This window comes from Sipha flava, unplaced genomic scaffold (genome assembly GCF_003268045.1).
Source record: "Sipha flava isolate LNK unplaced genomic scaffold, YSA_version1 385_pilon_pilon, whole genome shotgun sequence".
NCBI lineage: Eukaryota > Metazoa > Arthropoda > Insecta > Hemiptera > Aphididae > Sipha > Sipha flava.
In genome coordinates, this window is record NW_020273096.1 from 81694 (window position 1) to 107093 (window position 25400).

At 25.9% G+C, this 25400-nt stretch overlaps 1 protein-coding gene across 9 annotated transcripts in view; it reads left to right on the forward strand.

The window, feature by feature from the left end:
* Positions 1–1415: 1415 nt before the first annotated feature.
* The window catches only part of LOC112688267 (MAP kinase-activating death domain protein), a 29193-nt gene continuing 5208 nt past the window's right edge, over positions 1416–25400 (forward strand). For 2 of the 9 annotated variants that reach the window (XR_003149056.1, XM_025561372.1), the window contains exons 1-31: positions 1416–1735; positions 2397–2565; positions 2658–2805; positions 3203–3296; positions 3516–3667; positions 3746–3890; positions 4225–4386; positions 4469–4600; positions 4669–4739; positions 4841–4973; positions 5043–5236; positions 6013–6461; positions 6541–6657; positions 7287–7492; positions 8441–8617; positions 8736–9170; positions 9566–9806; positions 10364–10456; positions 13236–13375; positions 13449–13607; positions 13735–13914; positions 14223–14355; positions 14878–15044; positions 15196–15372; positions 15631–15781; positions 15873–16002; positions 16061–16277; positions 17392–17664; positions 19396–19575; positions 21767–21775; positions 25261–25333. Coding sequence is in view for 7 of the 9 variants with exons in the window: in XM_025561372.1 (XP_025417157.1) it covers positions 1562–1735; positions 2397–2565; positions 2658–2805; positions 3203–3296; positions 3516–3667; positions 3746–3890; positions 4225–4386; positions 4469–4600; positions 4669–4739; positions 4841–4973; positions 5043–5236; positions 6013–6461; positions 6541–6657; positions 7287–7492; positions 8441–8617; positions 8736–9170; positions 9566–9806; positions 10364–10456; positions 13236–13375; positions 13449–13607; positions 13735–13914; positions 14223–14355; positions 14878–15044; positions 15196–15372; positions 15631–15781; positions 15873–16002; positions 16061–16277; positions 17392–17664; positions 19396–19575; positions 21767–21775; positions 25261–25333 (5281 nt within the window). In the remaining 2 variants the exon portion in view is untranslated. The remainder of the gene's footprint in view (positions 1736–2396; positions 2566–2657; positions 2806–3202; positions 3297–3515; positions 3668–3745; positions 3891–4224; positions 4387–4468; positions 4601–4668; positions 4740–4840; positions 4974–5042; positions 5237–6012; positions 6462–6540; positions 6658–7286; positions 7493–8440; positions 8618–8735; positions 9171–9565; positions 9807–10363; positions 10457–13235; positions 13376–13448; positions 13608–13734; positions 13915–14222; positions 14356–14877; positions 15045–15195; positions 15373–15630; positions 15782–15872; positions 16003–16060; positions 16278–17391; positions 17665–19395; positions 19576–21766; positions 21776–25260; positions 25334–25400) is intronic. The other 7 variants (XR_003149057.1, XM_025561376.1, XM_025561375.1 and 4 more) reach the window with 6 other exon arrangements.

Here is a 25400-nt window from a genome sequence, read left to right on the forward strand (position 1 = left end):
GCAGGCTAAGCATTTTTAAATGGACATGGATATAAATTCCAATCAAAATAAATTTAATACTTGAATTTTCACTTTTTCGTATCATTAGAAACTTATATTAATATACATTAATTGTTTTTAAACATTATAAATTGAAATATTTTTTGAATTTAATATTTTATTTTCGTAATATAATATATTTCTTACATTTTTTTTTCGAATATACTATTTAATTTTATTAAAAATTTAAACTATATACTAAAATATCTCTATTATTGAATCTGCGTAAATATTTTATTCTTTTAAACGTGGAAAATGTCTTTTTTGGCTTCTTGTGTAGTCTACGTAACATTTTTAATAATTTTTAGACAAGATGTTAAGAAACTGTATTCACCATTCAATTCTAATTGTATTATTTTTGACTTTACATTTAATTAATTAATTTTTATAAATTTGACCTAACCGTTTAGGAAAGATATATAAACATTTTTTAAATTTATATTATTCTTAATTCCTAGTATGTAGTATGATAACGTTCGAAAGTGTCAAGTTTTCTATGTCTCTCTTTCGTTGCCTTGGTATACTTGTAAAAAAATTTATAAGAATATCACTAAATATTGAAAAAAATGGGAGAATACAACAAAATTAGAATAAATTATTGTTATTAATATTAAATAGCAATGTAGTGTCTTTAATAAATATACTTTTAACTGTATATGGTTATGTATATTTATTATATTTAAAACATGTATATGGTACATGTAATCATACATTTATTTCCAAATATCATTATATTTATAATTTAATGGAATATAATTCAAAACTGATTGATAAATTTAATGTTATCAAATTTATCGAGAATACTCATACTCTACGTTTTGAATATTATAATAATATTCACAGTGCTCGACTTGAGGGAGGCGCAGGAGAACGATGTATTCCAACTAATTTTCAGAAATTTTAGCGTCCCCCTACTATTATTACACTATAATCATAACGCTCAGTCAGTTTTGGGGACGTTCTTTTTTTTAAAGTAAATAGAGTCCTCCTTCTTTAATTTTGCCAAGTCGAGCATTGAATATTCATGTATTATGTACGTATTAATTACATATTTTTTTGTTTTTGATTATTACAGATCCAACAACTTATGCATTACTAAACTACAGCTCATAATTATGACAAACAAAAACCATCGAGATGTATTCCAACAGAATCGGAGCTATTATTTAGCTATGAAGATTTACGAAAAAGTTTTCAACAATGTGACATAATATACGAGCCATTGGTTTTCAATCGTAATTTACATATTATGATACAAAAACTTCGGTAGCAGGGATATCCAGTGATGATCTCACGACTATATAAAAACATGTTAAATTTTCTATAATATTCTTCTTTTTTTTTTTTTTTGTTAATCTCTAAACCTGAGCAATACTTATTATATGTATGTAAATACGTAAAACAAACAAAACACACCAAACTGTGATATATCTTCTATATTTTTATTACGTTAAACTGCTTAGACAGTAAATTTAGTTTTCCAAAAATATTTATTATAGTTTAAAAATTATACTTACGTGCTATGAGCGAAAGCCAATACTTTTGCCCTCGGCTTATCGACTATTTAGCTATTGTCGGAGCACATCCTAATTCTTCTAAAAGAAGATCTTTGTATGAATTACAAAACTGTAATGAAGAATATAGTAGTGGAATCAGTTCAACTTCGGTCAATAATGACGACAACTTCTTTATTCAGGTATTACTTAATCATTTTGTTTTTAAATTTACCAAATTATTTTTTATAATTCATTTGGATTGAGAAAATCTAATTTAAATTATTTTTTAATTTTTAAATTAGGTAGAAAAATATTTTTACATAAAATTAATTTTCAAATATTTTTTTTTTCATTTTTTAGAGAAATTATCATTTAAATTAAATTTTGTTTTATTTTCGAAACAAATATAATAAATAAAAGTATAATATTTAATTTTGCAATGGAGTTGTAGTACGCAGATAAGAGTATTATTTTCATAATAATGATCATTGGCGGAAATTCATAGAAAAATTTGGGGGCTACAATATTTTTTTTTTAAATATATGTATGAAATTCAAAATTATGAATACTTTTGCAATAATTTTTAAGAGGACTTGATAAAACTTTTAGAGGGCTAAGCCCCCAAGCTCCCTTCCTTCGATTTCCGCCAATGACAGTGAAGTGCAAGAATATACTTGAACAAAAAATAAAAAATAAATAATGGGTTTTTTAAAATTGGTTAGAAAGTAATTTCATCGCAATACTGTCTATAATTAAGACTCTATAACAATAAAACCACAACGGTCTATCCATGCTATAAAATCATTCTTTACAATAACTTGTAAAAAATTAATTTTTCGTTTTATATATCAATAAATCTAGAATCCAGACTTACTTCGAAGATATCCAGCAGATGATCATAAAGATTTTATACTACCAGAAACTATGTCATATTTTTGTCAACCAGAAGGATGTGTTTCCTTTAGACGTAGTCGATCAGAATCGAACAAAGTAACATCATTTGTATTTACACTAACAGATAAAGATACAAGTTAGTTAATTTTACAAAGACGTAACTTAAAAAATATTAGTATGCATTCATCATATAATACTTATTTTTTAATACATTTTTTTTTTAAATAGCTCGAACTAGGTATGGTGTTTGTGTAAACTTTTATAGGCGTGTTAGCCAATGTTATACAAACACAAATACTTCAAAGGATCTTGACTCGAGTGAAGATCAATATTTAAAAAAACACCAAAAGAATCATTCATCGGTATTTTTAAAATGGTAATGATTTTCATTTCATCTTCTGAGTAATATTTTAATTCCTATGGTATACCATGCATTAAATTTTCTTTAGAAAATAAATAATAAATATAACGGGGCCATTATACATGATTATTCTTTGTGTAATTTTTTTCAAATAAAACAGAGTATAAGTCTACCGTATAAATGTTTGACTTATTATTTTAGCGATTATGACCGGTTAATAATATGATTTATTAGTACAAGTGCATCAAAAATAGACTAACTTTTTTAAGCATCTATTAACTAGACGTATAACATACTATCTAAATATAAAATATTTTATATAAGTGTACCTCTCCCGAGCAACTTATTTTATGATAATAGTACAAAATTATATTCTACTCTTAATTAGTTATTGATTTAATTTTTTTTGCAGTCATTCCACAAGTTCATTTAGTAGATCAGTCTCTGAGGAATATCCTACAAATAAATTAAGTGATATGTCTGCAACTAATGTTCAACCACAGCCAGTAAGTCTTATTTCCACGTTTAATTATAAATTAGATAAAATTTTTAATTTATAACTTCCCTATTACATATATGTATTACCAAAACATAATATAAATAATTATTTTCATAATAATTAATATGTTTGTATTGCTAAATAATTTGTAAAAATACGAGGATTATAAGTCACTTGATTTCATGATGTAAATCTAATTACAACAATTTTAATTTTTATGTTTCAGGAATCTCAATATTTATATTCTTTAACATCATTGTGCCTTCTCTCTCATCATCCATTATTTTCAAATTTTCGTTCATGTTTATTTTATTTAAAAAACATAATTGATTCTTGTAATAAAAGAATTAATCGGAGCAGAAAAAAATATCATAAAAGGTACATAACGATATTATTATGCTTAAAAAATGTTAAACTAGCTATTTTTTAATAAATTTTAAAATATTTTACTTACAGTAAAGAGTGTATATGGAGCTTATTAACTGGATTATTAACTCAAGCGAATTCGCCCAGGATTATACAATACATCAAAGAAATTGAAATGTGGATTTTACGTTTACTTAGCACTCCAGTTCCAGTACCAGGAAAAACAAAAATCGAGGTAAAAAGAACTATCTGGTATTAAATAATATTAAAATCTCATTTATTTTGATTAAAAATGAAAATATAAAACAATAAACAATATAAAAGTTCATAAAAAATAAAATTAACCATAAGTACTTGCTTTGATAGTTTTCAATTGCTTTTTATTTTAAGCTTGTACGGCTAAAACATCATAACTATTATTTTTTATTTCTATTTTTTTTGGGTTTTTTTTAATAATATAGTTTCAAGTAAAGTCTCTAATAATCTATAAACGCACTAACAGTATTCCGAAAGTTTATTAACTGTTTAAATTATTTCATTTTATATTAATATTAATGTTGTTTGTATAGGTTTATTTATTTTCGCAAAATCAGTGCCAACCACCTTTAACATTTGCATTGCCGGACCATACGAGATTTTCATTGGTCGATTTCCCATTACATTTACCCCTAGAGTTATTAGGAGTAGATACGTGTCTCTATGTACTAACTATTATTTTATTAGAAAATAAAGTAAGTACAATTTATGTATTATCTTTATTCAACTAATATTAATTACATGAGTACATTTTATTAATAATACAATATATTTTAGGTCGTCTTCCAATCTAAAGATTATAATGCACTCTCAATGTCAGTAATGGCTTTAGTTGCACTTATGTATCCTTTACAATACATGTTTACTGTAATTCCATTGCTGCCCACTAGCTTACCGAAATCGGAAATGGTAAAGCAATTAAACTGAATACATTTTTTGTTTGTAATGTTAACCGTCATATTTCTTACGAATTTCAGCTATTTGAGAGTCCTGTGCCTTATGTAGTTGGAGTTCCATCCAGTTTTTTTACAACAAAACGAAATTTCCGGTTAGTTTTTGATAACATATAAATAATTGAAATCGGTTCATCTGGTTTAAAATGAATTGCATTATCAAATGTCTTACTATAAATCAAATTTTGTTCTCCAGATTTCCTAAAGACGTTTGGATAATAGATTTGGATTCGAATAAAATAACTCCACCAATAACCGTTAACCGAGAGGATGCTATACCACCTTTACCTAAATCGGAATCGATAACATTGAAAAATAACTTAAAATCTGTAACTTTACTAATACCATAATAGCTCGACTTATTAATGAAATGTGTTATTTAATTTTTATTAAAATAGGCTTTAAATGGGCTTTCCCGAATTAACATAAATAATAAATCAACGAATTACTTTCCGGAAAACGAAATTATGTCAATAACACGGCCTTCTATCGATACAAATACTGGAGAAGAAGTTTTAAAAAGAAAAATCGAAAACATAAAATTCACAAAAAAAAACGAATACGTCGATAATACCACTAATAAAGAAATAAGGTAAGAAAAATTATTGTATAATATATTATGATCTGAATCAACGGCAAAATATCGCGAAACCATTATATTTCATGGAATAAATATCGCCAGTATACATATCGTCACCTTGAAATATAGTAGTAATTTAATTATAAATAATATATTTTAAGCATATAATACTGTTATATAGTAGAATTGATATAAGTATTAAAAGAAAAAATTAATATATTATATATTATATTCATTGAAATACCATGAAGATAATCTTCAAAGTCTAAAATAAAAAGGTAAAAGGTGAATACGATTAGATGAGATAAAATTGAATGAAATATACTGACGCGATAATATTGTACGGCGGTATTATTCCTTTACGATATATTGGTTTCGCGATATTTTAGTTACGATATTTCGGTCACGCAATATTTTACCGGCGATATTTTGTCGGGGTACCTTATGATCTGCAATTAATAAAAACATTTAGAAAACTATATGCTATTTGCTGTAAATAAATGTAGATTTTATACACATAACAAATAATAAAATTAAATAAAACAGGTAAGTTATTTGTTTGTATTTAAAATAATCATTGAATGTGTCATCAATTCCAATATAAATCCCTTAATTGTATTTTTTACAAAGACATAAACAACAAACATATCGATAATATCTAATAGGTAATAAATATACTTATAATAAAATCGTCTCTCGTGATTAAAAATGGTAAACTTCCCGAGCGTTATTAAGTCCGAGAAAATTAATTGTATTAACTTATTATTAATTAGTGCGATCGTTTTTAGAAGACAAATATCAACAAATACAGCATTCAACACGGTTGATATTGACTCAGTGGATATTGCAATTAGAGTGGCCATGGTGCGTTTTTTTTTATCCGGCGACGTACTGGCAAATCTCACAGAACATTCGCGGACACTGAGACTTTACCCCAGACCAGTGGTATTCTTTCAAATCAACTCGTTTCTGAAAAGTCGCCCGAATCCGTCACTATTCACTTGTCAACTGTCTCGGACGCAAGCAGTAGATTATTTCGCCGAATGGGCATTAACACCGAACAACGTAGTATTCCAACGAATTCAGACAGGTGTCTGCGATCCGTTCATGATTGGAGATAAACTGAAATGGTTTGCGAATAATTTGGAACCTATTGTGTTTACCGTCTGGCAAGAGAATTGCATGATTCAAAACATAATGAACATCAACGAGAATTCTAACCGTCGTTCAGTATTCGGTAATACCACTTTAAACATACCTAAGAGTGAACTTCTTGAGCTTGGAAAAATTATGTTTCGTTTTAATTCTTGTCGTAGAATTAAGTCATCGGTCCGACAGTGACAGCAGTGACACTGGCAGTAGCGATGACGAGAGATCATCGCGTTACCACAAAGAATTTACAGGAAATGTCACTGGTGATATAATTAAAATAGGTAATGAACAGGGCTCGAAAATTGTAGCACTAAAAATGTTACTTTTTAGCTCTTAAATATGTACTTACAAATATTTTGGCTCATAAGCGTTTGGACTGATTGAATTATAAATTTAACAAAAATGTTAAATTAATTAAATATATTTGTAAAAGTATACTTATAATTAAATGATTTTATTTAGTCACTAACTATTAGTACATCAAATTGTCGATGAAAAAATAAAATAATAATTGATGATGTCTATTTATTTCCAATAATTGAAATATTTTTAAAACTATGATATAACTAATTAAATCATTATTATCAAAAAAATGTGATTATTTCCTGTATTATGTAAAAATATACCCAGAAATAGCACTATAAACCTTAAATTAGCAAAATAGCAATAAAACCTATATATATGAAAAAAATAAAAAAATTAAATTTTGTGTATGATATCCAATTAGTTTGAAACATATTTGTATCTTACTTTAGATGTTCTAGGATGAACCAAGATAAATATGTATTTGCTAGAACTTTCGAGCCCTGGTAATGAATATACACAAATTTATATACATATATTCAAAATTGCAAAATATTATATTCAATAAAAGTTTAATAAATTACATAAAAATTATTGATTTGTTTAGAAAACCGAAGGCTTAACATAGGACCAATAGTGCAAGGTGTACATTCTGCCTATGAACCTCCGATAACATTACAGATCCCAATGGCGACAGATGATAGCCCAGATGATGGTACCGTTGAATCGACGGGCAGCAAATCAAATGGTTCATCTCCATCCAGTAGCCATAGTGACATGAGCTCGCCTATGTTCAAACCCGAATCATTAATAGTTTGTATTTTTTATTTATATTCCAAATTAATTGAAAATAGTGCATGCATATTGTATCTAAAGCATTCAATACCTATATAGTTATCACGTATATATTAATATTAGAACGGAACCCCGTTTACATCATAACAAAATATCAGTAGTTTCACGAATAATATGTGATCTTATAGTAATTTACTTAAGACTTATACTATTATACTGTGCATAGTTAAGGACACCGTTCGTTTTGTACAATATTCTATGGGTTGGGTTAATTGTTATACACGTAGCATATGCACTTTTAACGCAATGTATAAACACAATCTTAAAATGCTACAAAAATCTCAAGTCAATTTGTTAAGATTAAATATTTCTTTGTACATTTTGCATCGAGATAAATAATATGACATGTAAGTATAATAAGTAATGAATATATTTTCGGAATTATTCAGATTCTAAAAAAATATAAGAGTGTTTCCGTAAATTTTTTTTAAATAATATTATGAAACATCAATAACTTTAAGACGAATGTTAACAATCTTTATATGGTTTTTAAACAATAGTTGACTTACTATTACCAACCAATTTCTAAGTTCTAATCAATTATTTAAGAACTATAATCAATTAACATGTTTAATGTATTTCATACTGTAAAATATTTAATTATACTATAGTTTTGTTGCTGGTAATTATTTTTGCACTATTCTTAACCATATATCTAGTTATTAAAATAGTAATTAATTGATATTACCTTGAGGTATATGGGGGAGGGAGGGGCAAGATTTCTATCAAACAATTAAGTGATTTTAGTAATTTGCTCATATATTTACTCCTTATGAGCCTAGAAAAAAAAACGTTTAGACCATCATCCTTGTATATTGTTGTATATTTATAAGCTAACGTTATTTTTGTTACATAAAAAAAACGTAATTATAAATACTATCCACAAATATATTTGTCAAATTGTAGGACATCGTTAGATGTAGTCAACTGCAACAACAACCATCACAATTGACTGCAACTGCTTCGGGTAACAAACTTCTTCTAAGCAGACATAATACAGGCGGTAGTGATTCTGCTTTAAACCATGTAGTTGTAGCACAAAAACCAAATAATAATTTTAGACCAACAACACAAACATCTACAGTAAGTTGAATCTGCAACCCAATACACACATCATTATTACGATTCGTTTATTTAATTTATAATTAAATTCAGTTAATTGCTTTATAGTTTTAATAGACACTATTTCATTACTTTTTAGGAATTTTATGAAACAGTACCTTTAACAGCAGAAAAAAAACAAAACATCATATCAAGTCCATCTTCGTCGAGAAAAGGAAGCCTGAGTAGTCTACACCAACAGTTGACTAGGCAATCCAGTCAAAACAGTTCAATTTTAGAACATTTCGCTTATCAAGCTAAAGAACTTGTTAGAGAAACAGCCAGACAAAGTAGTCAAGAAGGTGCTGGAGGAATATTAGCACATGTTGCAGACAAACTAACCACCCAAGCAAAAAAAGCTGCAGGTGAAGCTACTAAATCTGTACATGAAGCCAGTAAAACAGCATTTGAAGCCAGTAAAACAGCAGCAGGCGTAAGCAAAAATACTTTTGACGATTTGACATACGTCGGAAAAAGCACAATTGGTGACTTAACGAAAAGTGCAAAACAAGTTGCTTCCAAAAAAGGATTTAAGGTATTAATTTTATGATTAAATTTTGATACATTTTAATTTTAATGTTACAGTTGCAAATATTCTATTCCAAATAAGCTTCTTATATAATTATTTAAATGTATTTATGTAATATAAAGTCTTTGTTTATAAAATATTAAAATAATAATTTATTAAATCCTATAGTGAATATTTTAAAATTTCAAATATCGATCGTATTTCCCAACTCTTAACTATAATTTTAAATTACCATAGAATAAAATTTGTTCAATATTTTGCATTCTATGTTGTACTAATTTATCAAATAAATTAAAATCTATATGACATCGACTTCATAATATAATACATACATAAAAAATATTTATCAAATATGCATGCGTTCAATTCAAGGACTTAATAAATTAATATTTTTTATATAGGTTGGATTATTGAGTGAATCTACTTCATTAAGCCAGCAGGATCAAAGTTTTGATGATGATGATATTAAAGATTCTATGAATTCGTCTACAAATCCAGTTTCATCCAGTTCTATTTCAGAAATTAGAAAACCATCAGTAACATCGATGGGAACGGGTGCCACTAAAGATTTCTTTTCAAACATAACAAGTGATATAAATGGATTAGCGAATCAAACTTCAAGCATGTTTAACGATTTATTTGGTGAGATTTTATTTGTTTAAAATATCATACATTAAATGTATTTACATTGTTACTACTTTAATAAACTATTTAAGCAATTTCTAAGCTTTCATTTAATTTCATATTTATAAAAACTCGTCATAAAAATGTATGTAACACTCATATTTAAATGAATACTAAATAATTAAATACAGATCCGGGAATATAATAGATTTACAATATTTGGTTTTGTAATTACTTTCCTGTACTTTCCAGAGAAAACTTTTATGATTAACTGCTGAGTGACTTTGGGTATCAATACAAATTAAAATACTACATTTATAAATATGAACTACAAGGATTCCTTAAAAATTAATTACACTTGATTCTGGGGGAGCACCATAACATATAGCGCACTTTGTTAAGTTTTATATAAATTAATTAATTAATACTATAGTAAATATTTTTATGTAGATTCGCAAACTCAACTAAAAAATATAAATTTGCTCCTACCTTAGTTGATCTATTCATCCATATAAATTTATGCTGAATAAAAAATGATTTAGATCAATTATTATTACAAAGCATGTACTAAACAGGTAACAAGCAACCAAAAAATAACAAATCATCACTTACATTACCAGTGACTAGAACTAAAGAGCGAACATCTTCCGGATCTTTTCCGACAAAAGGTAAAAACAATTTGGTATTATTTCTTAATTTATTTTTCGAATACGATTTTAGGAAAATAAATTTCATAATTATTTTAATAAGTATACGTTAATGCACTGCACGGTCTGTAATTATGGAGACTGTACCGGACTAAAAATTATTATGAAGGATCGAAATTGGACCAAATAATTCTTCACCTGTTTTTATACGATAAGGCCAAACCATACAAATCACTAGTATACATATTTATTGTTAGACTATGAAGAATTTTTTTACAAGTATTACCGTACTTTCAAACATGGACTGGAACCTTGATGTTTTTACCGGTTCTGGTTTCGGTTCCGGTTCTGGCTCCGATTCTTAGAAAATTAAGAAATTTGGTTCAGGTTCTTAGAAAGTGCAAAATTTCGGTTCCAATTCTTAGATATTTAAGTTACATAAAAAAAATTTCAAGTTGAGAAGATTAAAAATTCATTTAAAACAATAATTTTGTCAGTTTAAAGTTGTAATTGACTTTACATACAATGGTTGTTTTTTAAAAATTTAATTGTAACCATTAATGAATTATTTAAGTCTTCTACTCATATTTTTTTTTTTTCACCGTAACCCATTAACAAAATTTTAAGTGTCCAAAAATTAATTATTTAAATAATAAAATAAACAACATTTTTAACAAAATTATTTTCACTTACTTTTATTGTGGAGGGATAGCTTATGGCGTTGTGTCGGTTGCTATTGTGCTAAAAATAAAATATTTTTTCCAATAAAATGGGAAATTTATAAACCATAGTCTATATTATACCGCATGATTTTATCTGACTCTTGTATGAATCTTGTATTATTGGGGTCATTATTATTAAAGCCTCAGCAGTCGGCCCACTGTGTATTTTCACCATTCGTCATAACCATTAATTACAAGAAATATGTTTATCAAATCTTTATATTTTTCCTAATAAAGATAAAAACAAAAAGTTCATGTTTATTGTTAAAATATTAGATAAATGGTTTTAGTTATATCTGTTGTAATTTTATAAAATCGAAAAACTCTGAAGAACCGAAAAGAACCAAAAATATTTTTAATTTTTTTAAATGGGTTCCGGTTCCAATTGCGGTTCTACGAAATAAAGAATATAGGTTCCAAAAAAGGTTTCAGTTCCTAAGTTTTTTCTTCAAGAACCAGTACCGGAACCGGTTCTTTCGGTTCCGGTACCAGTCCTTGCTTTCAAATGTTAACAAAATTATTTTTAAATTGTATATTATATACCAGCAATACGAAAAGTTGTAATATCATACATAAATATAGTGTTATCTTTTACAATAGTGTTAACTCCTATAAATTGTATTATTAATTCTTAAAAAATAATATAATAATAAAAAATTATTTTCACATATAAATCAAATTCATTTTTAAAATTATAAATCGTACAGTTATCATATAGTATTAAATACGAGTATTAAAAAAAATGACTTAAGTAAAAAAATCAAAATGAAAATAACTGTTTAAAAAAGATAAAAAAATGTAAAAAAAAATACTATAAATATTCATTTAAGTTTGTGTCATATTTTAGAGATAAACTCTAAACATGAAAGTTTTCCTCGTACCTATTTAATTTTTTTTTTGTATGCATAAATTCCAATTTTAAAATTAATTTGTCTACCCACGTTATGGTATCAAAATCAAAAATAGTGTACTGAAGTAAAAATGTTAGAATGTAGATTGTTGCCATAATGTTTTCAGATAAAAAGATCCGTGTAGGGGATTAAAGTATCTTTTATTTTCATGTAAAAAGGTTTTTTTGTACCGGAGTTTTGGTCAGCAATACATTTAAAAAATGTGTAGATATAGTGGTCATAATCGGATAGCGAACGATTTACCATTTTAGTTACACAATTGTCGCTTATCAAAGAATTTTTTTTATTTTATCCTAAAAACGAACAATTGCGAAGGTTTTTGTAGGCTACGTTGTCAAGTCTATATTTTTCTAAATATGTAAATATTTTTGAATTTATTTTATTTGAGAATTTAATTACATTTTTTTTTTTTACGTATTAGCTACTCGATATTCATAATAATGTTATATTATAATTACGTTACTAACTAAAATAAAATGATGCAAAATATGTGTTTAGTTAAAAAATGTTTCTTGGTACAAATATTAATAAAATAAGATAATAATATATAATACAAAAAATACTATATAGAACTAAAAAAAAAAAAAATTAAAAAACTTACAAAATAATAATTTTTAAAACAATTTCTCTATATATATTTTTTTAATTTTTTCCTGGGTATAAATTTCCAGTTTCTTGTAAGTATACAATTAAATTCTTGTGTATTTATTATAAACGTCGACTAATTCTAGATTTATTTTTTTGTTCATAGGATTATATACATTATTTTTAATACAATTTATTATTGTCAACGTTTGTGATTGTATTTGTTATAAAACTGAAATAAATAAAAAATATACAATAGAGACTTAAAAACCATGTGTAAAAGAATTTATGGTGTAAATTTGTAAAAAAAATGTTGGGGCATAATCAAATGTATCCAAAAAACTAATTTTGTGTTGTTTCTTTGTAGTTATACAAAAAAATTTGTCATTTTCCGGAACAAAAATAAATCGACATTTATTAAAAAAACAAAAACAATTTCCCACTATTTTTATTTTTGAATGTTGAAAACTTTTGAAATAATAATACATTATTATAATATTCTGATTATTCTTGACATTCTAATTTCTATTGTATTATATATCATGAGATTAGTGCTCTAAGTATCTAAACTTTTATTTTTAGTAGGTCGGAATGATTTAGTAGAAAAGTCTAATTTGATTAGACATTCAAACCCAAGAAAACTAAGTGAAACATCGAGAGTACCAAACAAAAAATCAATCAAACCTAATAGTCACATGGACAACGAAGCTTTTTTGAAGGATGTATGATTTTTATTAAAAAAAAAAAACCTATAAAATTATTTTTATTCATACTTCCTATATTTTGTACACTCAGGTAACCAAACAAATTCTTGATGGAGAAGGAATTGGTTGGCTGAAGCTCAGTAGATTTAAAAAATTGATGGAAGAAGAGGGTTACCGCAATTTAGTAGTCAGTAAACTAAACCAAACATTGGATAATAAAATTAGCCCTAGCGATCACATTGATGATGTGGTAATTATTCAGTACTTTTCAATACCTTTTTAGTTTTATTATTATTTCGTTGATCCGAATGAAAATGAAAAACATATAATTTTATAACAATAATAATAATAAATTGAAGAACCAATAATTTTTTCAGTATATCAGTAGACCAGTTTGGAAAGGAATGTTAAAAGCCTTATTAGCAATAATTCATGGATTAGAAGTGTCTTTTAGTAATCAATGTGGAGGTGGTCTAGCATCTGCATTCCAAGTATTAGAAATAGCTCACACTCACTATTGGACTAAGGACATGTCTATGACTGGTTTTGAATCTCAAGTAACTGTCCAATTTATTTACTAACAATTAAATTAAATAATATTAATATTGAATAGAATGATTAAAAATTTAGTGTTAACAAAAGTTATTCATTCTCGAATAAAATACATTACTAACTAAGAGCTTTTTTTTTAAACACCATTTATTATTAATCAATAATTTTGTATTCTTCTATAGCTCGTTAAACTACTTCGAAATAGATTTTATCAATAGCGATAAAACTAAAATATTTACTCGTTCAACATTCACAAAATAAAACTCAAATACCCAATTTAACATCATAATATTTTTTTATTTTTTTTACGTAGACATCCAGTCCATTTGGTAGTCGTGAAAATGTACAGTCACCTTTACAAAGTCCAAGTATTGCAAGCTCACCAATTTCAAGTGTTTATCAAGCATCTAGAAAATCTTCTCAAACTAGTACATCTGGTTTATCAGGTAAATATTTTCTTAGACATTTAATAATTTTTTAAAATGTTTCCATGCATATATCAGTTAGTTAACTTCACATAATTACCTATAGCATACAGTAAACATATATGTTTTATCAAAGTAGCCAATTGGAATAATTTTACAAAGCCGTTAATACTCGAAGTAACTTAACTAAATATTTTCTAAATATTAAACTTTAAAGCACTATTATTATTATTATTATTATTATTATCAATAATTATTCTGATAACAAATGTTTAAAAATTATTTTAAGTTCAAAACACTCTTGAAAAGTTCTATTATTTATGGGTTGGATACATAAGTAACTAATATTACTATATTGTAAAAAAAAATGACTGATTTAATAAAATCAAATTCATTTTGAATTTTTAATTTGTACTACATTCAGTTTAAGTTTATAGACGTTAACATCTTACATTGCTAAATAAAATGTAAAAATAGTTCATATTATATTTTATTTAGCAAATAGTTTGCAATGAAATAATTTTGTATATTATTGTTGATTAGAATGTAAAAACAATCCAGCTGGAAAATTTGCTCAAGATTTTTCATTAACAGACGATGGCGAAGGATCAATTACAAATAATTCTTCCAATGAAGTTTTTAATGACTTAATGAATATTGAAAATATTAAACAAGAACAAGTATCAACGAATCCTTTTTTGGGAAATGAGGTGAATAAAATGTATAAAACTATTTCATTATAGGCAATTTTTATCATAGTTTGAACTTTTTTTTTTGTCTAATTATGCATTATATATTATATATTATAAATGTATAAATTTCAAAAATATCAACTAAATAATACCTTACGTATTTATTTAGGGAGAAGTGGCTACTATTGGACCTGTAGTGGTGTCCGATGAATCCAGTTGTAATAGTAGTTCTGTATTAGTTAATAATCCATCATTTTATTTGAAACGGATGTCAAGCAACAGCAGTAGAAATAATACATCGTTTTTCCGAAGCGCTGTATCAGACAGTGAATTGGATAATTCGGGAGTTAGTATAATGAAAAATTAATATTTGAAATTAATATTTGAATGTGTATAGTAAATTTTCAATTATTTAAAATTTATTATTCATCGTTTCTTGTAATGGTTAATTACAAAAAAAAAAAAAAAAAAAAAAAAAAAAAAAAAAAAAAAAAAAAAAAAAAAAAAAAAAAAAAAAAAAAAAACGATCTAGTCAATTATAAACTATTTTAAATACCTATACCATTTACAGCCGAGTTATAGGGAAAACAATTTACTATTATAGCTTTTCAAGGTTACGAATAAAAATCGCACTCAAAGCATTTGGTCCAGTAAATCATCGCTGAGCGCTGGATTCCGATACCACGGAGGTAATCTTTTGAATACTGCATCTGGGTCGCCTAGTCCGGATTCAGGACGAACATATTTATTCGAAGGTAATATTACTCGTATATTCGTAATACCTGTAAACGATGACAACAGCTGACACTATTTTATAATAATTATTGACCAAATTACATTTTGCAGGTATACTGGGAAAAGAACGGAGCCCGATTTGGAATCAATTGAAATTTTGGGAAGATGTGTTTATCGATGCTGTCAGCCAAGAAAGAGATATGATAGGAATGGATCAAGGACCAATAGAAATGATGGAAAGGTATTTTCCACATGGAAATGTTCACGATGAGTTTAATATTATCGTCTTGTTATTTTAGATATAAGAATCTAAATCAAAGTGAACGGAAACGCCTGGAATATGACGAAGATAAACTTCTGTCAATAATGATATACAATTTAATAGCATTCATGGTCATGGTAAATGTTCCTAAAGAAAGTGTGATGAAAATCGTAAGAACTTTGGTTGGAAAAAGCAGAGTAACAAATTGTTACGCGACTGAAATAACGAGTTTAATGGCACAACTTTCCAATCTGGTACGTTATTATTTATGGTTAACATAAAGTAATCTAATATTTAATATTTACGAAATATCTTTCATAACAATACTACTTGAGCATAACAAAAGATTATTGTATATTCTTCTAAAAAAGTACTACACATAATAATTCTAAGATGTGAAAACTATTATAATAAAAAATGTATTTCCCATAAAAACTATTACATTTTGATGCAGAATATTTTTTAAAACTAATAAACACAAACACCCGCAGTAACATTAATTTAACTTCAATTGTTGGAATTTAAGCAAAAAAAAAAAAAGAAAAACAGATTACCAGAATCAAAATTCCCGGATGATATTTTACCCGAAAGGCCATAAACTCGAAACCTTTCGATATTAAAACCGATAAATTATAATACATAAAAAAATAAAAATTAATTAATAAAATTAATAATAACATAACAAATACTGTTGTACAATTATTAAATATTATAAAATCGATAAATTATAATAAATATAAGCGGTCAATGACTTATGATTGAGGCCTATTATTTATAATAAAAAAAATAAAAAAACATTATTAATATTAATAATATAATATTTATGATATATAAAAGAATAAATATAAAATACATCACTGTTCATTCAAGTAGTAACAAACATTTTAAATTAAATTCTTAATTTCGAGAATATCAACGATCAAGAAAAAAGCGTTCGGAAAAAAAGATTTCAGGTTTTTGGACTTTCGAGCAAAATACCATTCGGAAATTTCGATTCGTTAAAAACAACGGGTATAAAAGAAAATGGAAAAATGAAAAAATCACGTTTAAATAAAACAATTTACTCCTATTTCTTATTTCTCCATCGTTTTATTTCAATAATAGAACGAAGAATTTTAAAAGTATGAAAAATGTCAACGCTTAAATATCTAAGAATCGAGTAATTATTAAGTGAAAAATAATTTTAAAACATCCTTTGTTCAAATTACATATTGGTATTGAAATTAATATAGTTTGGCATTTACGATATAAACAATTTAATGGTGTAAAAATAATAACACTTCGATTATTCGCTCATATGATACGAATTTTTATTTAATTTATTTTAAAATTCGTATACTTTTATAAATTTATATATTATTTATGTAGAATGGAAATGATGTTGACTTGAAGCCGTCGAATTCGAGACAGGCACACAGGCAAAGTTTTGCAGTACACTGTGGCGATTCTTCGGGGGAACTGCTGTTCTTAGAGGTCAGAGACGACGGACTGGTGTTGAGATCTGTAAACGGAGTGATAGTCAGTAGATGGTGGTATGAGCGGATAGTGAACATGACTTACAGCCCTAGGAGTAAAATATTTTGTTTGTGGAGAACCGCCAACGGTGGACAACTTCAGCTGAATAAATATTTTACGAAAAAAGTAAATTATCGTTTTTGCTGTAAATATTTAAAAAACCTTGAATATTTAGTACAAATTTCTTCGTACATTTTATTATTATTATTGTTCGATAAAAAAAAATTGAGCTTCAGTTCAAATAAAAATTTACGAGCATTCAAACATTACATTTTTTATACTTAAAATTGGATAGAAGAATTTCCAAATGATTTATTTGTAGTAAAAAAAAAAAAATTTATAAGGAATACAATATGACATTTTGACTAAATCGGGTATTTCAATGAATTTCCATTAAACAATATTAGCTATTTATTTATAGATATTTTATTGTTTAGAAGTATTTTAATGAGGTTGGTACTGTTAATAGGTACTAACATTTTAGATTTTCCAAATTTTTCGATACCTTTTTTTACAAATATTGTTCGTTAAATGTTCAACCTACATTATAAAGAAATTCGATTCTTCTACCATATCAACAGTTTTTAGAAACATATCCTAATTCACCAGATCTTTTTCACTTAGAATCGTTTTTTTGAGAACAATGATAAATTGGTTTCAAGTTTAAAATACTAATACAGCAAACCATTCACCTATCCCCAAATCTCACCTGACTGTGGAGTTATATCGTTTTATAAATTTCTATTCGGTTTGCGAAATTATTTTTAATAGCAGGTCAATATTGACTGCACGTTATACCTATTCCTATAGATTTTCTCTGTAGTTGTTTCCGACTTAAGGTCAATAAACGTTAGGATAAGACATTAACTTCGTTCACAGACTAAAATTTAAATTATTAAAAAACCATATAGCTTTAATTTAATTTAATATTTTATTCCTATTGTAAAAATTCGAATACGTGAAAATAATAAACACGCAAACATATTTAGGGTCATAAATACCTTATTTATACGGACGGAACGGTATTCATCAATTGCGCCGAATTTGGAACACTACCTGTGCGCCAATATAATAACTACAAGTAAAAATCATAATGGCTAAAAATAAAAATTAAAACTAAAATCAAACTTATCATTCTATATTCTTGGTATTTACACTAATATTATATTATATATATATTTACACTAATCCTACAAATTTTGAAAAGTTCTTAGAGCCAATATTAAAATTAGTTATGTCTATTTTAGTATTTATTTTTTTGTCATAAATTTAGAGTTTGGTATATTTGTGATAACTAAGAGAACACGTATTATGATTGTTTTATGATTGTTGCGTTATATTATTTTTAAAACTTCATAAAAAACAAAAATATTTGGATGGGGTGAATAAAAATATTTTCCAAACGCCGAGTGAAATGCCTCACATACATTTGTTGTTCTTTCGCCTGGTATGTTACACGACCAAAGATTCGGGGGAATAGTTGCATTTTCATCAATATATGTATCAATGAGGTAATAGCAATATGTATTAACTTGAATATTGATCGGTGCAATAGATGTATACCTTTTTTCCATTCAATATTTTTTCTTTCTTTATCTGCGATTTTCAGCGCAATTTATATAAAGCCGGACGGAAACCCAGAAGGAATAAAGATTAACAACCATAGTTTGCACAAACTAGACTTTTAGTCTAATATAAGTTCCTATCAAATATCACAGTTCTATATTTGCTTACATTATACCAATATTGGAGTTGAAATCAATAAAATGATTTTCACTATCACTTTATCTATGAACTAAATAGTGTCTTATATAATTGGTAAACATTTGTTTATTTTAAAATCGCTACATGCTACAGTGCAAAGATTTGTACACCCGCATCAAGCATTCGATGGAAAAGGCCGCGGAAAGAGGACAAGGTATTATACCCGGAGTCGAATTAGGAGGAGAGTTTCCTGTCAAAGACATGGCTACTGGGGAAGGTGGTATACTCCAAGTTTGCATGGAAGGTGTTGGCTTATTATTCGCTGACAGCAAGGTAAGTGATTAATTTAATGCATGCCGCAGCAGCAATGATATATATTACTATTATGCGTTTTATTGTTATTACTATTATTAAAATTATTAAAATTGTTATTGTTGTTCTTTTTATTATTATTGTTATCATTATTATGAAACTTATTATTAATGTTATTACAGTTAAAATTATTATAATTTTTGTCATTATTTCCTTATTATTATGACTATAATTATTAATTATTATCATTATAATAATACATTTTAATCTTATTTTTATTTTCACTATTATTTTTTTAATTATACTTAAAGTTTATTTTTATTATTATTACCATTGGTAGTGTTTAGTTTAAAACTCTCCCCACTCAACGAATTTGTGGTTAAAAGAAAAAAAAGTTTACCACTACTTGTAATATGATGAAAGTTATCATATTATGATAATTCTACTTTGACATCATGAGATATATAATATATACATACCTATAATATATGTATGTAGTAATATAATTTTATGTTATTATAAATTTAATTTGTATAATATAAATGGAATAAAGGGTTTAACAGTTTAAGGATCACAATAATGCTGAAAATCTATTAGTAATTATTCAAACATGACAAATAATTTTTCTCTCACAGGATCTTACACGTTTTACCATTTCTTTAACTTCAATAATTAAACCATAAATTTAATTATTTTATGTACTCATACCACATATATGTACATTTTAATGATGAAAAAAAAATCATTTGTTCTTTTTAGTATTTGGAATATAATATATTTAATTTTTAAATTTACCTGATATCTTTTCTTCTTATAGAATTTTTCAAAATCCTAATTGAAAAAACCACAATGAACTTACACCCAAAATATTCCATAAAAAAAAACTATTTTTTTTCTTTTAACTATTTGGAAACTACACTTATATACATAGAAAGCTGTTAATTACGATTAACTACAAAATATTTATATTTTAAGGACCTCTCAAAATTTTCTTAAAATACTACAGTTGTGTAGAATTTGAAAAATTTAAAAATCACAAATACATAAATTAAGCTACAATACATTTGTGTGTTTTAATTAACTGTATTTAATTAAACTACTTATCTTATTCGAAATTCGGATCGTCGGTATAAATTAATTACAACCTAATACGAGTGTGCACACGCTCGAATAATAGTACTTTCATAACATTGTCGTAAATATGCGTGTATATTTTCTCATAGCTTTCTATATTAACCGCGATTTTAACAGAAAATTAGGCATGCGAAACTTTATATCTTTTCTGATCTATATATATATATATATATATATACATTTTTTTTTATTTTTTTTTATTTTTTTATATATAATATATATATTTTATTTTGTGTGGTTGTATATACATATATATACATATATATACAGTATGCTCTAGAGAAACGATGCCATTCAAAATATCTCTTTGACGGGTTCATATATTTATTTAAACTGGTTCTTAAGCGAATTCGGGAAAGGGACTGCACTAATTTCCGGATTTGTTTAAGGAAAAAAACACATAGAAAAATATGAATTTACTGCTAAATGATATTTTGAATGGGTCAATTTGTTTCTGAGACATATTGTAGATATATGAAATATTCAATATTTGTGGATATTTATATTTACATTATTTTTATTTTTTTAAACAGTTCAGAATGTTCAATACGCTTTATAATTTATTTATTTATATTTATTATTATTTTTATTCTCAAAGTTTTATTATACTTACACCACGCTCGTTAAAATATTATTATACTTCACACGTGTTTTAACGGTCAATCTATATCTATATATTTATATTAATATAGAGATATATCGATATATTTATGCATATACTAGTATATACAAATACATAATGTATGTTATATATATGTATACACATGTATATGTATTGATATATTCGTACGACAGTATAATGATGTATTGTTATCGCCTTTGATTGAATTGAATATTTTGTTTTATTTCAGTCGGAAAAACACGTCGTGTTGTTTTTCCTCCTGTAAACAAAGTTTAAGAAACTTTTGAGATGGTCCTCGGTCAGGTCGATAATAATAATTATCGAAACACGATAATATATACTAATTACTTATCTCGTGTAATACATAATGTTTAGTTGTGTTTTGTTGATTTTCAATTGTCCTTTTTTTTTTTTTTTATGAAACGTCATAACGCGATGGATTGTTGTCTCGTTCAGGACTTTGAGGTATAATAGCAACATTTAAGTTACAAAAAAAAAGTACGGTTTTGTCATTGGTAATAGAATATAATATAGTTTTGATTTCTTGTTTGCTAAATCAACCACTCTAGTGCATATTACGTATATACGATTGGACTGTAAAATATTTCGTTTTATTTTATTATTATTATTATTATTATTATTATTATTATTATTATTTTATTATTATTATATATTATGCAGACGAGTAGCGTCACTGTTTTTTTTTTTTTTTTTTTTTATTAATATTATTGTTATAATTGTTTTATAAATTACTGTTCCTCGATCGTTCTACCCTATACACACACTAAAAGAGAATTATTTACAATAATGCGTTTATCTAGGATTTTCTACTACGGGGAGCATGGCTGTAATTGCACAAAACATTAAAAATATAATATATATACCTATACATCTATATACATATAATATATTATTTATGCATAAACTTTATAATTCATATATACCTGTATACTTGTATATATAAGTACGTATGCGTATGTGTAAATGTATGTATACGTGTGACGCGCGTGTGTGTGAGTGCGCGCACGTGTATGTGTGTATGCTAGATATATAACATATCATCAAATGTCAACTAAATCATTTAATTAAATCAAATTAAATGAATAATATCAATGTTCACTGTTTCAGAATATAATCCGATAACAATGACGTGTGTGTGTGTGTGTGTGTGTGTGTGTGTGTGTGTGTGTATGACGTATTCGTGTATGTATATATGTATATACATATCTGTGTACATAAAATATAATATGTATCATCAACGTTTATTAATAATAACCATATGTAACGATTATATAATTATTTACAGTAACTGCCTGGCCATCTCACTAGTTGACTTAAGCTTTGATTTTTGATGTTTGTGCTTTTGTCCGACATATTACATTTCATTATTATAAACACAATATCAAAACAATATTCAACCATAATATATCTTAAGTATTATCACTGTTTACTGTTCTGTGTTTAACTTTACTCTATCGTAAGTGTGTGTACCTATAGTTTTACGTAGCTGCACCATTATACTTTTACATTAACTAGTTTGCGCTTACATTTTGTATTATACCCACTAGTGTACCTATATTGCATGTGTATTATTGCATCAAATCAAATATATATATATATATAATATATGTATATAAGTTATATCGTTAACTTATAGAACACTCAATATTTCTATTTGTGATATTTGTTTCAAGATTGATAGGTATACAACTAATAAAAAATCTTTTGAAATAAAAATCATTCATAATATTATAAGACTATGTTATAAGACTATATTATATTCATTTCGTAGTAACTAAAAACTACACGTATTACTCGTATCAATTTTCTCGCGATCACTGTAAATGTGGATAGTATAGGTAGTGGATGATTTACGGGGAGGTGGGGAGTCCATAGGGTCTGAACGCCAATTTAATCTTACATTATATGAAATTAATATAAATAATATATTTAATATGATGAAATATAATAGGTACTTTACATTTTTTTTTTTTTTATAAATTTATCATCAACCATCTTATCTTGTATTATTTGTATAATTTACGACCACCCGAATCATATTTTGTTTCAAACGTGTGATCAGTCATTATTTAGAACTACGTTAAAATAATTATGAACAACCATGATCACCAATTTTTTAATAGGAAATCTCGAACCACATATGACTTTTTATTGTACATCACTCATAAAATCGCTGTATTTTCGTTGGTGCATTGATATATTTATTTTTATTTTATCGTTATGACTATGATCGACCGCACAATAGCTGTGTATTATATGAATTGTATTCCATGATTACATTTGATATACTAGCATTGACTAACGCAGACAAATGGTAATCGAAAACGGGAAATCATACTTCGTAAGTTATTTGTTTTTATATATAATGTCTTCTAAAAAAGAATCATATAAATAACATTTTTTTTCAAAACCTACTGTAACGGTTGATTCATCTAATATTTTTCAAAATAATATGTTAGAAGAATATATATCAACTAAGAGACCCGTTTTTTCAATGATAACTCCTCGCACAGTGATATTAGTAATCCAAAAAAAAGTTGAACTACATTTTATAAATCCGTATTCGTCTTTAAATCATAGCAATTATGATTTTAGTTTATTTTGTAACAAAATACTTTCAAAAAATCAAATTAGTGACGTATTAAATAAAGTTTGGGCTAGGGAAATAAATTATAAGTTTCCAATAAAATCTATTACTTCTGGAAAAGATAAAAAAGTGAAAAATCTTAAATTTTAGTATACATGATTAATACGATTTCCGTGGTTGTCGTATTCAGCAATACAAGATGGTTCATTTTGCAAATTTTGTGTAGCGTTTTCGAAATCTTAAGGTGGAGTCAATTCACAAGTATTAGGTAGTTTCGTGATTAAAAAATTGATAACTGGAGACACGCGGTTGAAAAATTTAATAAACACTCGTCATTAGAATATTTTAAATAAAATTAAATTAAAATAAATATTAATAAATATTAATTAATTTAAATAAAATTAATATTTAATTAATATAAATTATATATTTACATCAATATAATACATTAATAAAATAACAGTCAACAGTTTTTTTAATATAAATAATGCCAATTGAAAAAATGTTATTTTTTAGGACCCCCGAAAAAATTGAAAATTAAAAAATCCGCCACTGGGTATAGGTACCTCTTAACTATACATAATATCATTATCATTATATTATTATTATTATTATTATTATTATTATTATTATTATTATTATTATTATTATTATTATTATTATTATTATTATTATTATTATTATTATTTTATTATCATTATTATTTTATTATTATTATTATTATTATTATTATTATTATTACTATTTTTTAATGAGCTATTATAAAATATATTTACATTCAATTGCCATTTCCGATTCAGTTAAACCACAATGCCCCCATTGAATTATGAAATATAGAATTAGTTTTGAGAATTAGATCAATATTAGCCGTACCATGATGAATGACTAAATAAATTATTATTTCTTATTTCTATGTATGTTCATATATATTATATATATAAATATAAATATATACACAAAATGTTCTTTTATATTTTTTGTACTATTCAAAATACTAACAAGCGGGTACCCATGGAAATTTTTAGAAACATCCAACATTTCAACTATTAGGGAATATTTGGTACAAACTCTGTGGGGCACTAGGTATATATATATATATATATATGTATCGATAAAAATATTGTTACAAGTGTAATATGTGTAATAATTTGTAAAATTTGTAATTGGTTTGTAATTTAACAAAATATAAATTAGGTGCACCATTTAAACCCAGTGCCGTTAGCGAGAGTAAAATTCAATATTATATATACATATATATGTATTATAGCATCACCGGCACACATAGTCTCCTCACTTAGATTTGATAATTATTAAGAATTAATTACGAATTATTTCATTTCAGTTTTTTGTTCGGCTTGATCACGTACGAAAATGTTTTACAGTCCAAAAGAAAATATTTGTTTTGGAAGAGTACAGTGAGTATACAATAAAACTATTTGCCCTCGTTAAGGCTATTAAAAACATTTAAACTGTGTTCCAATT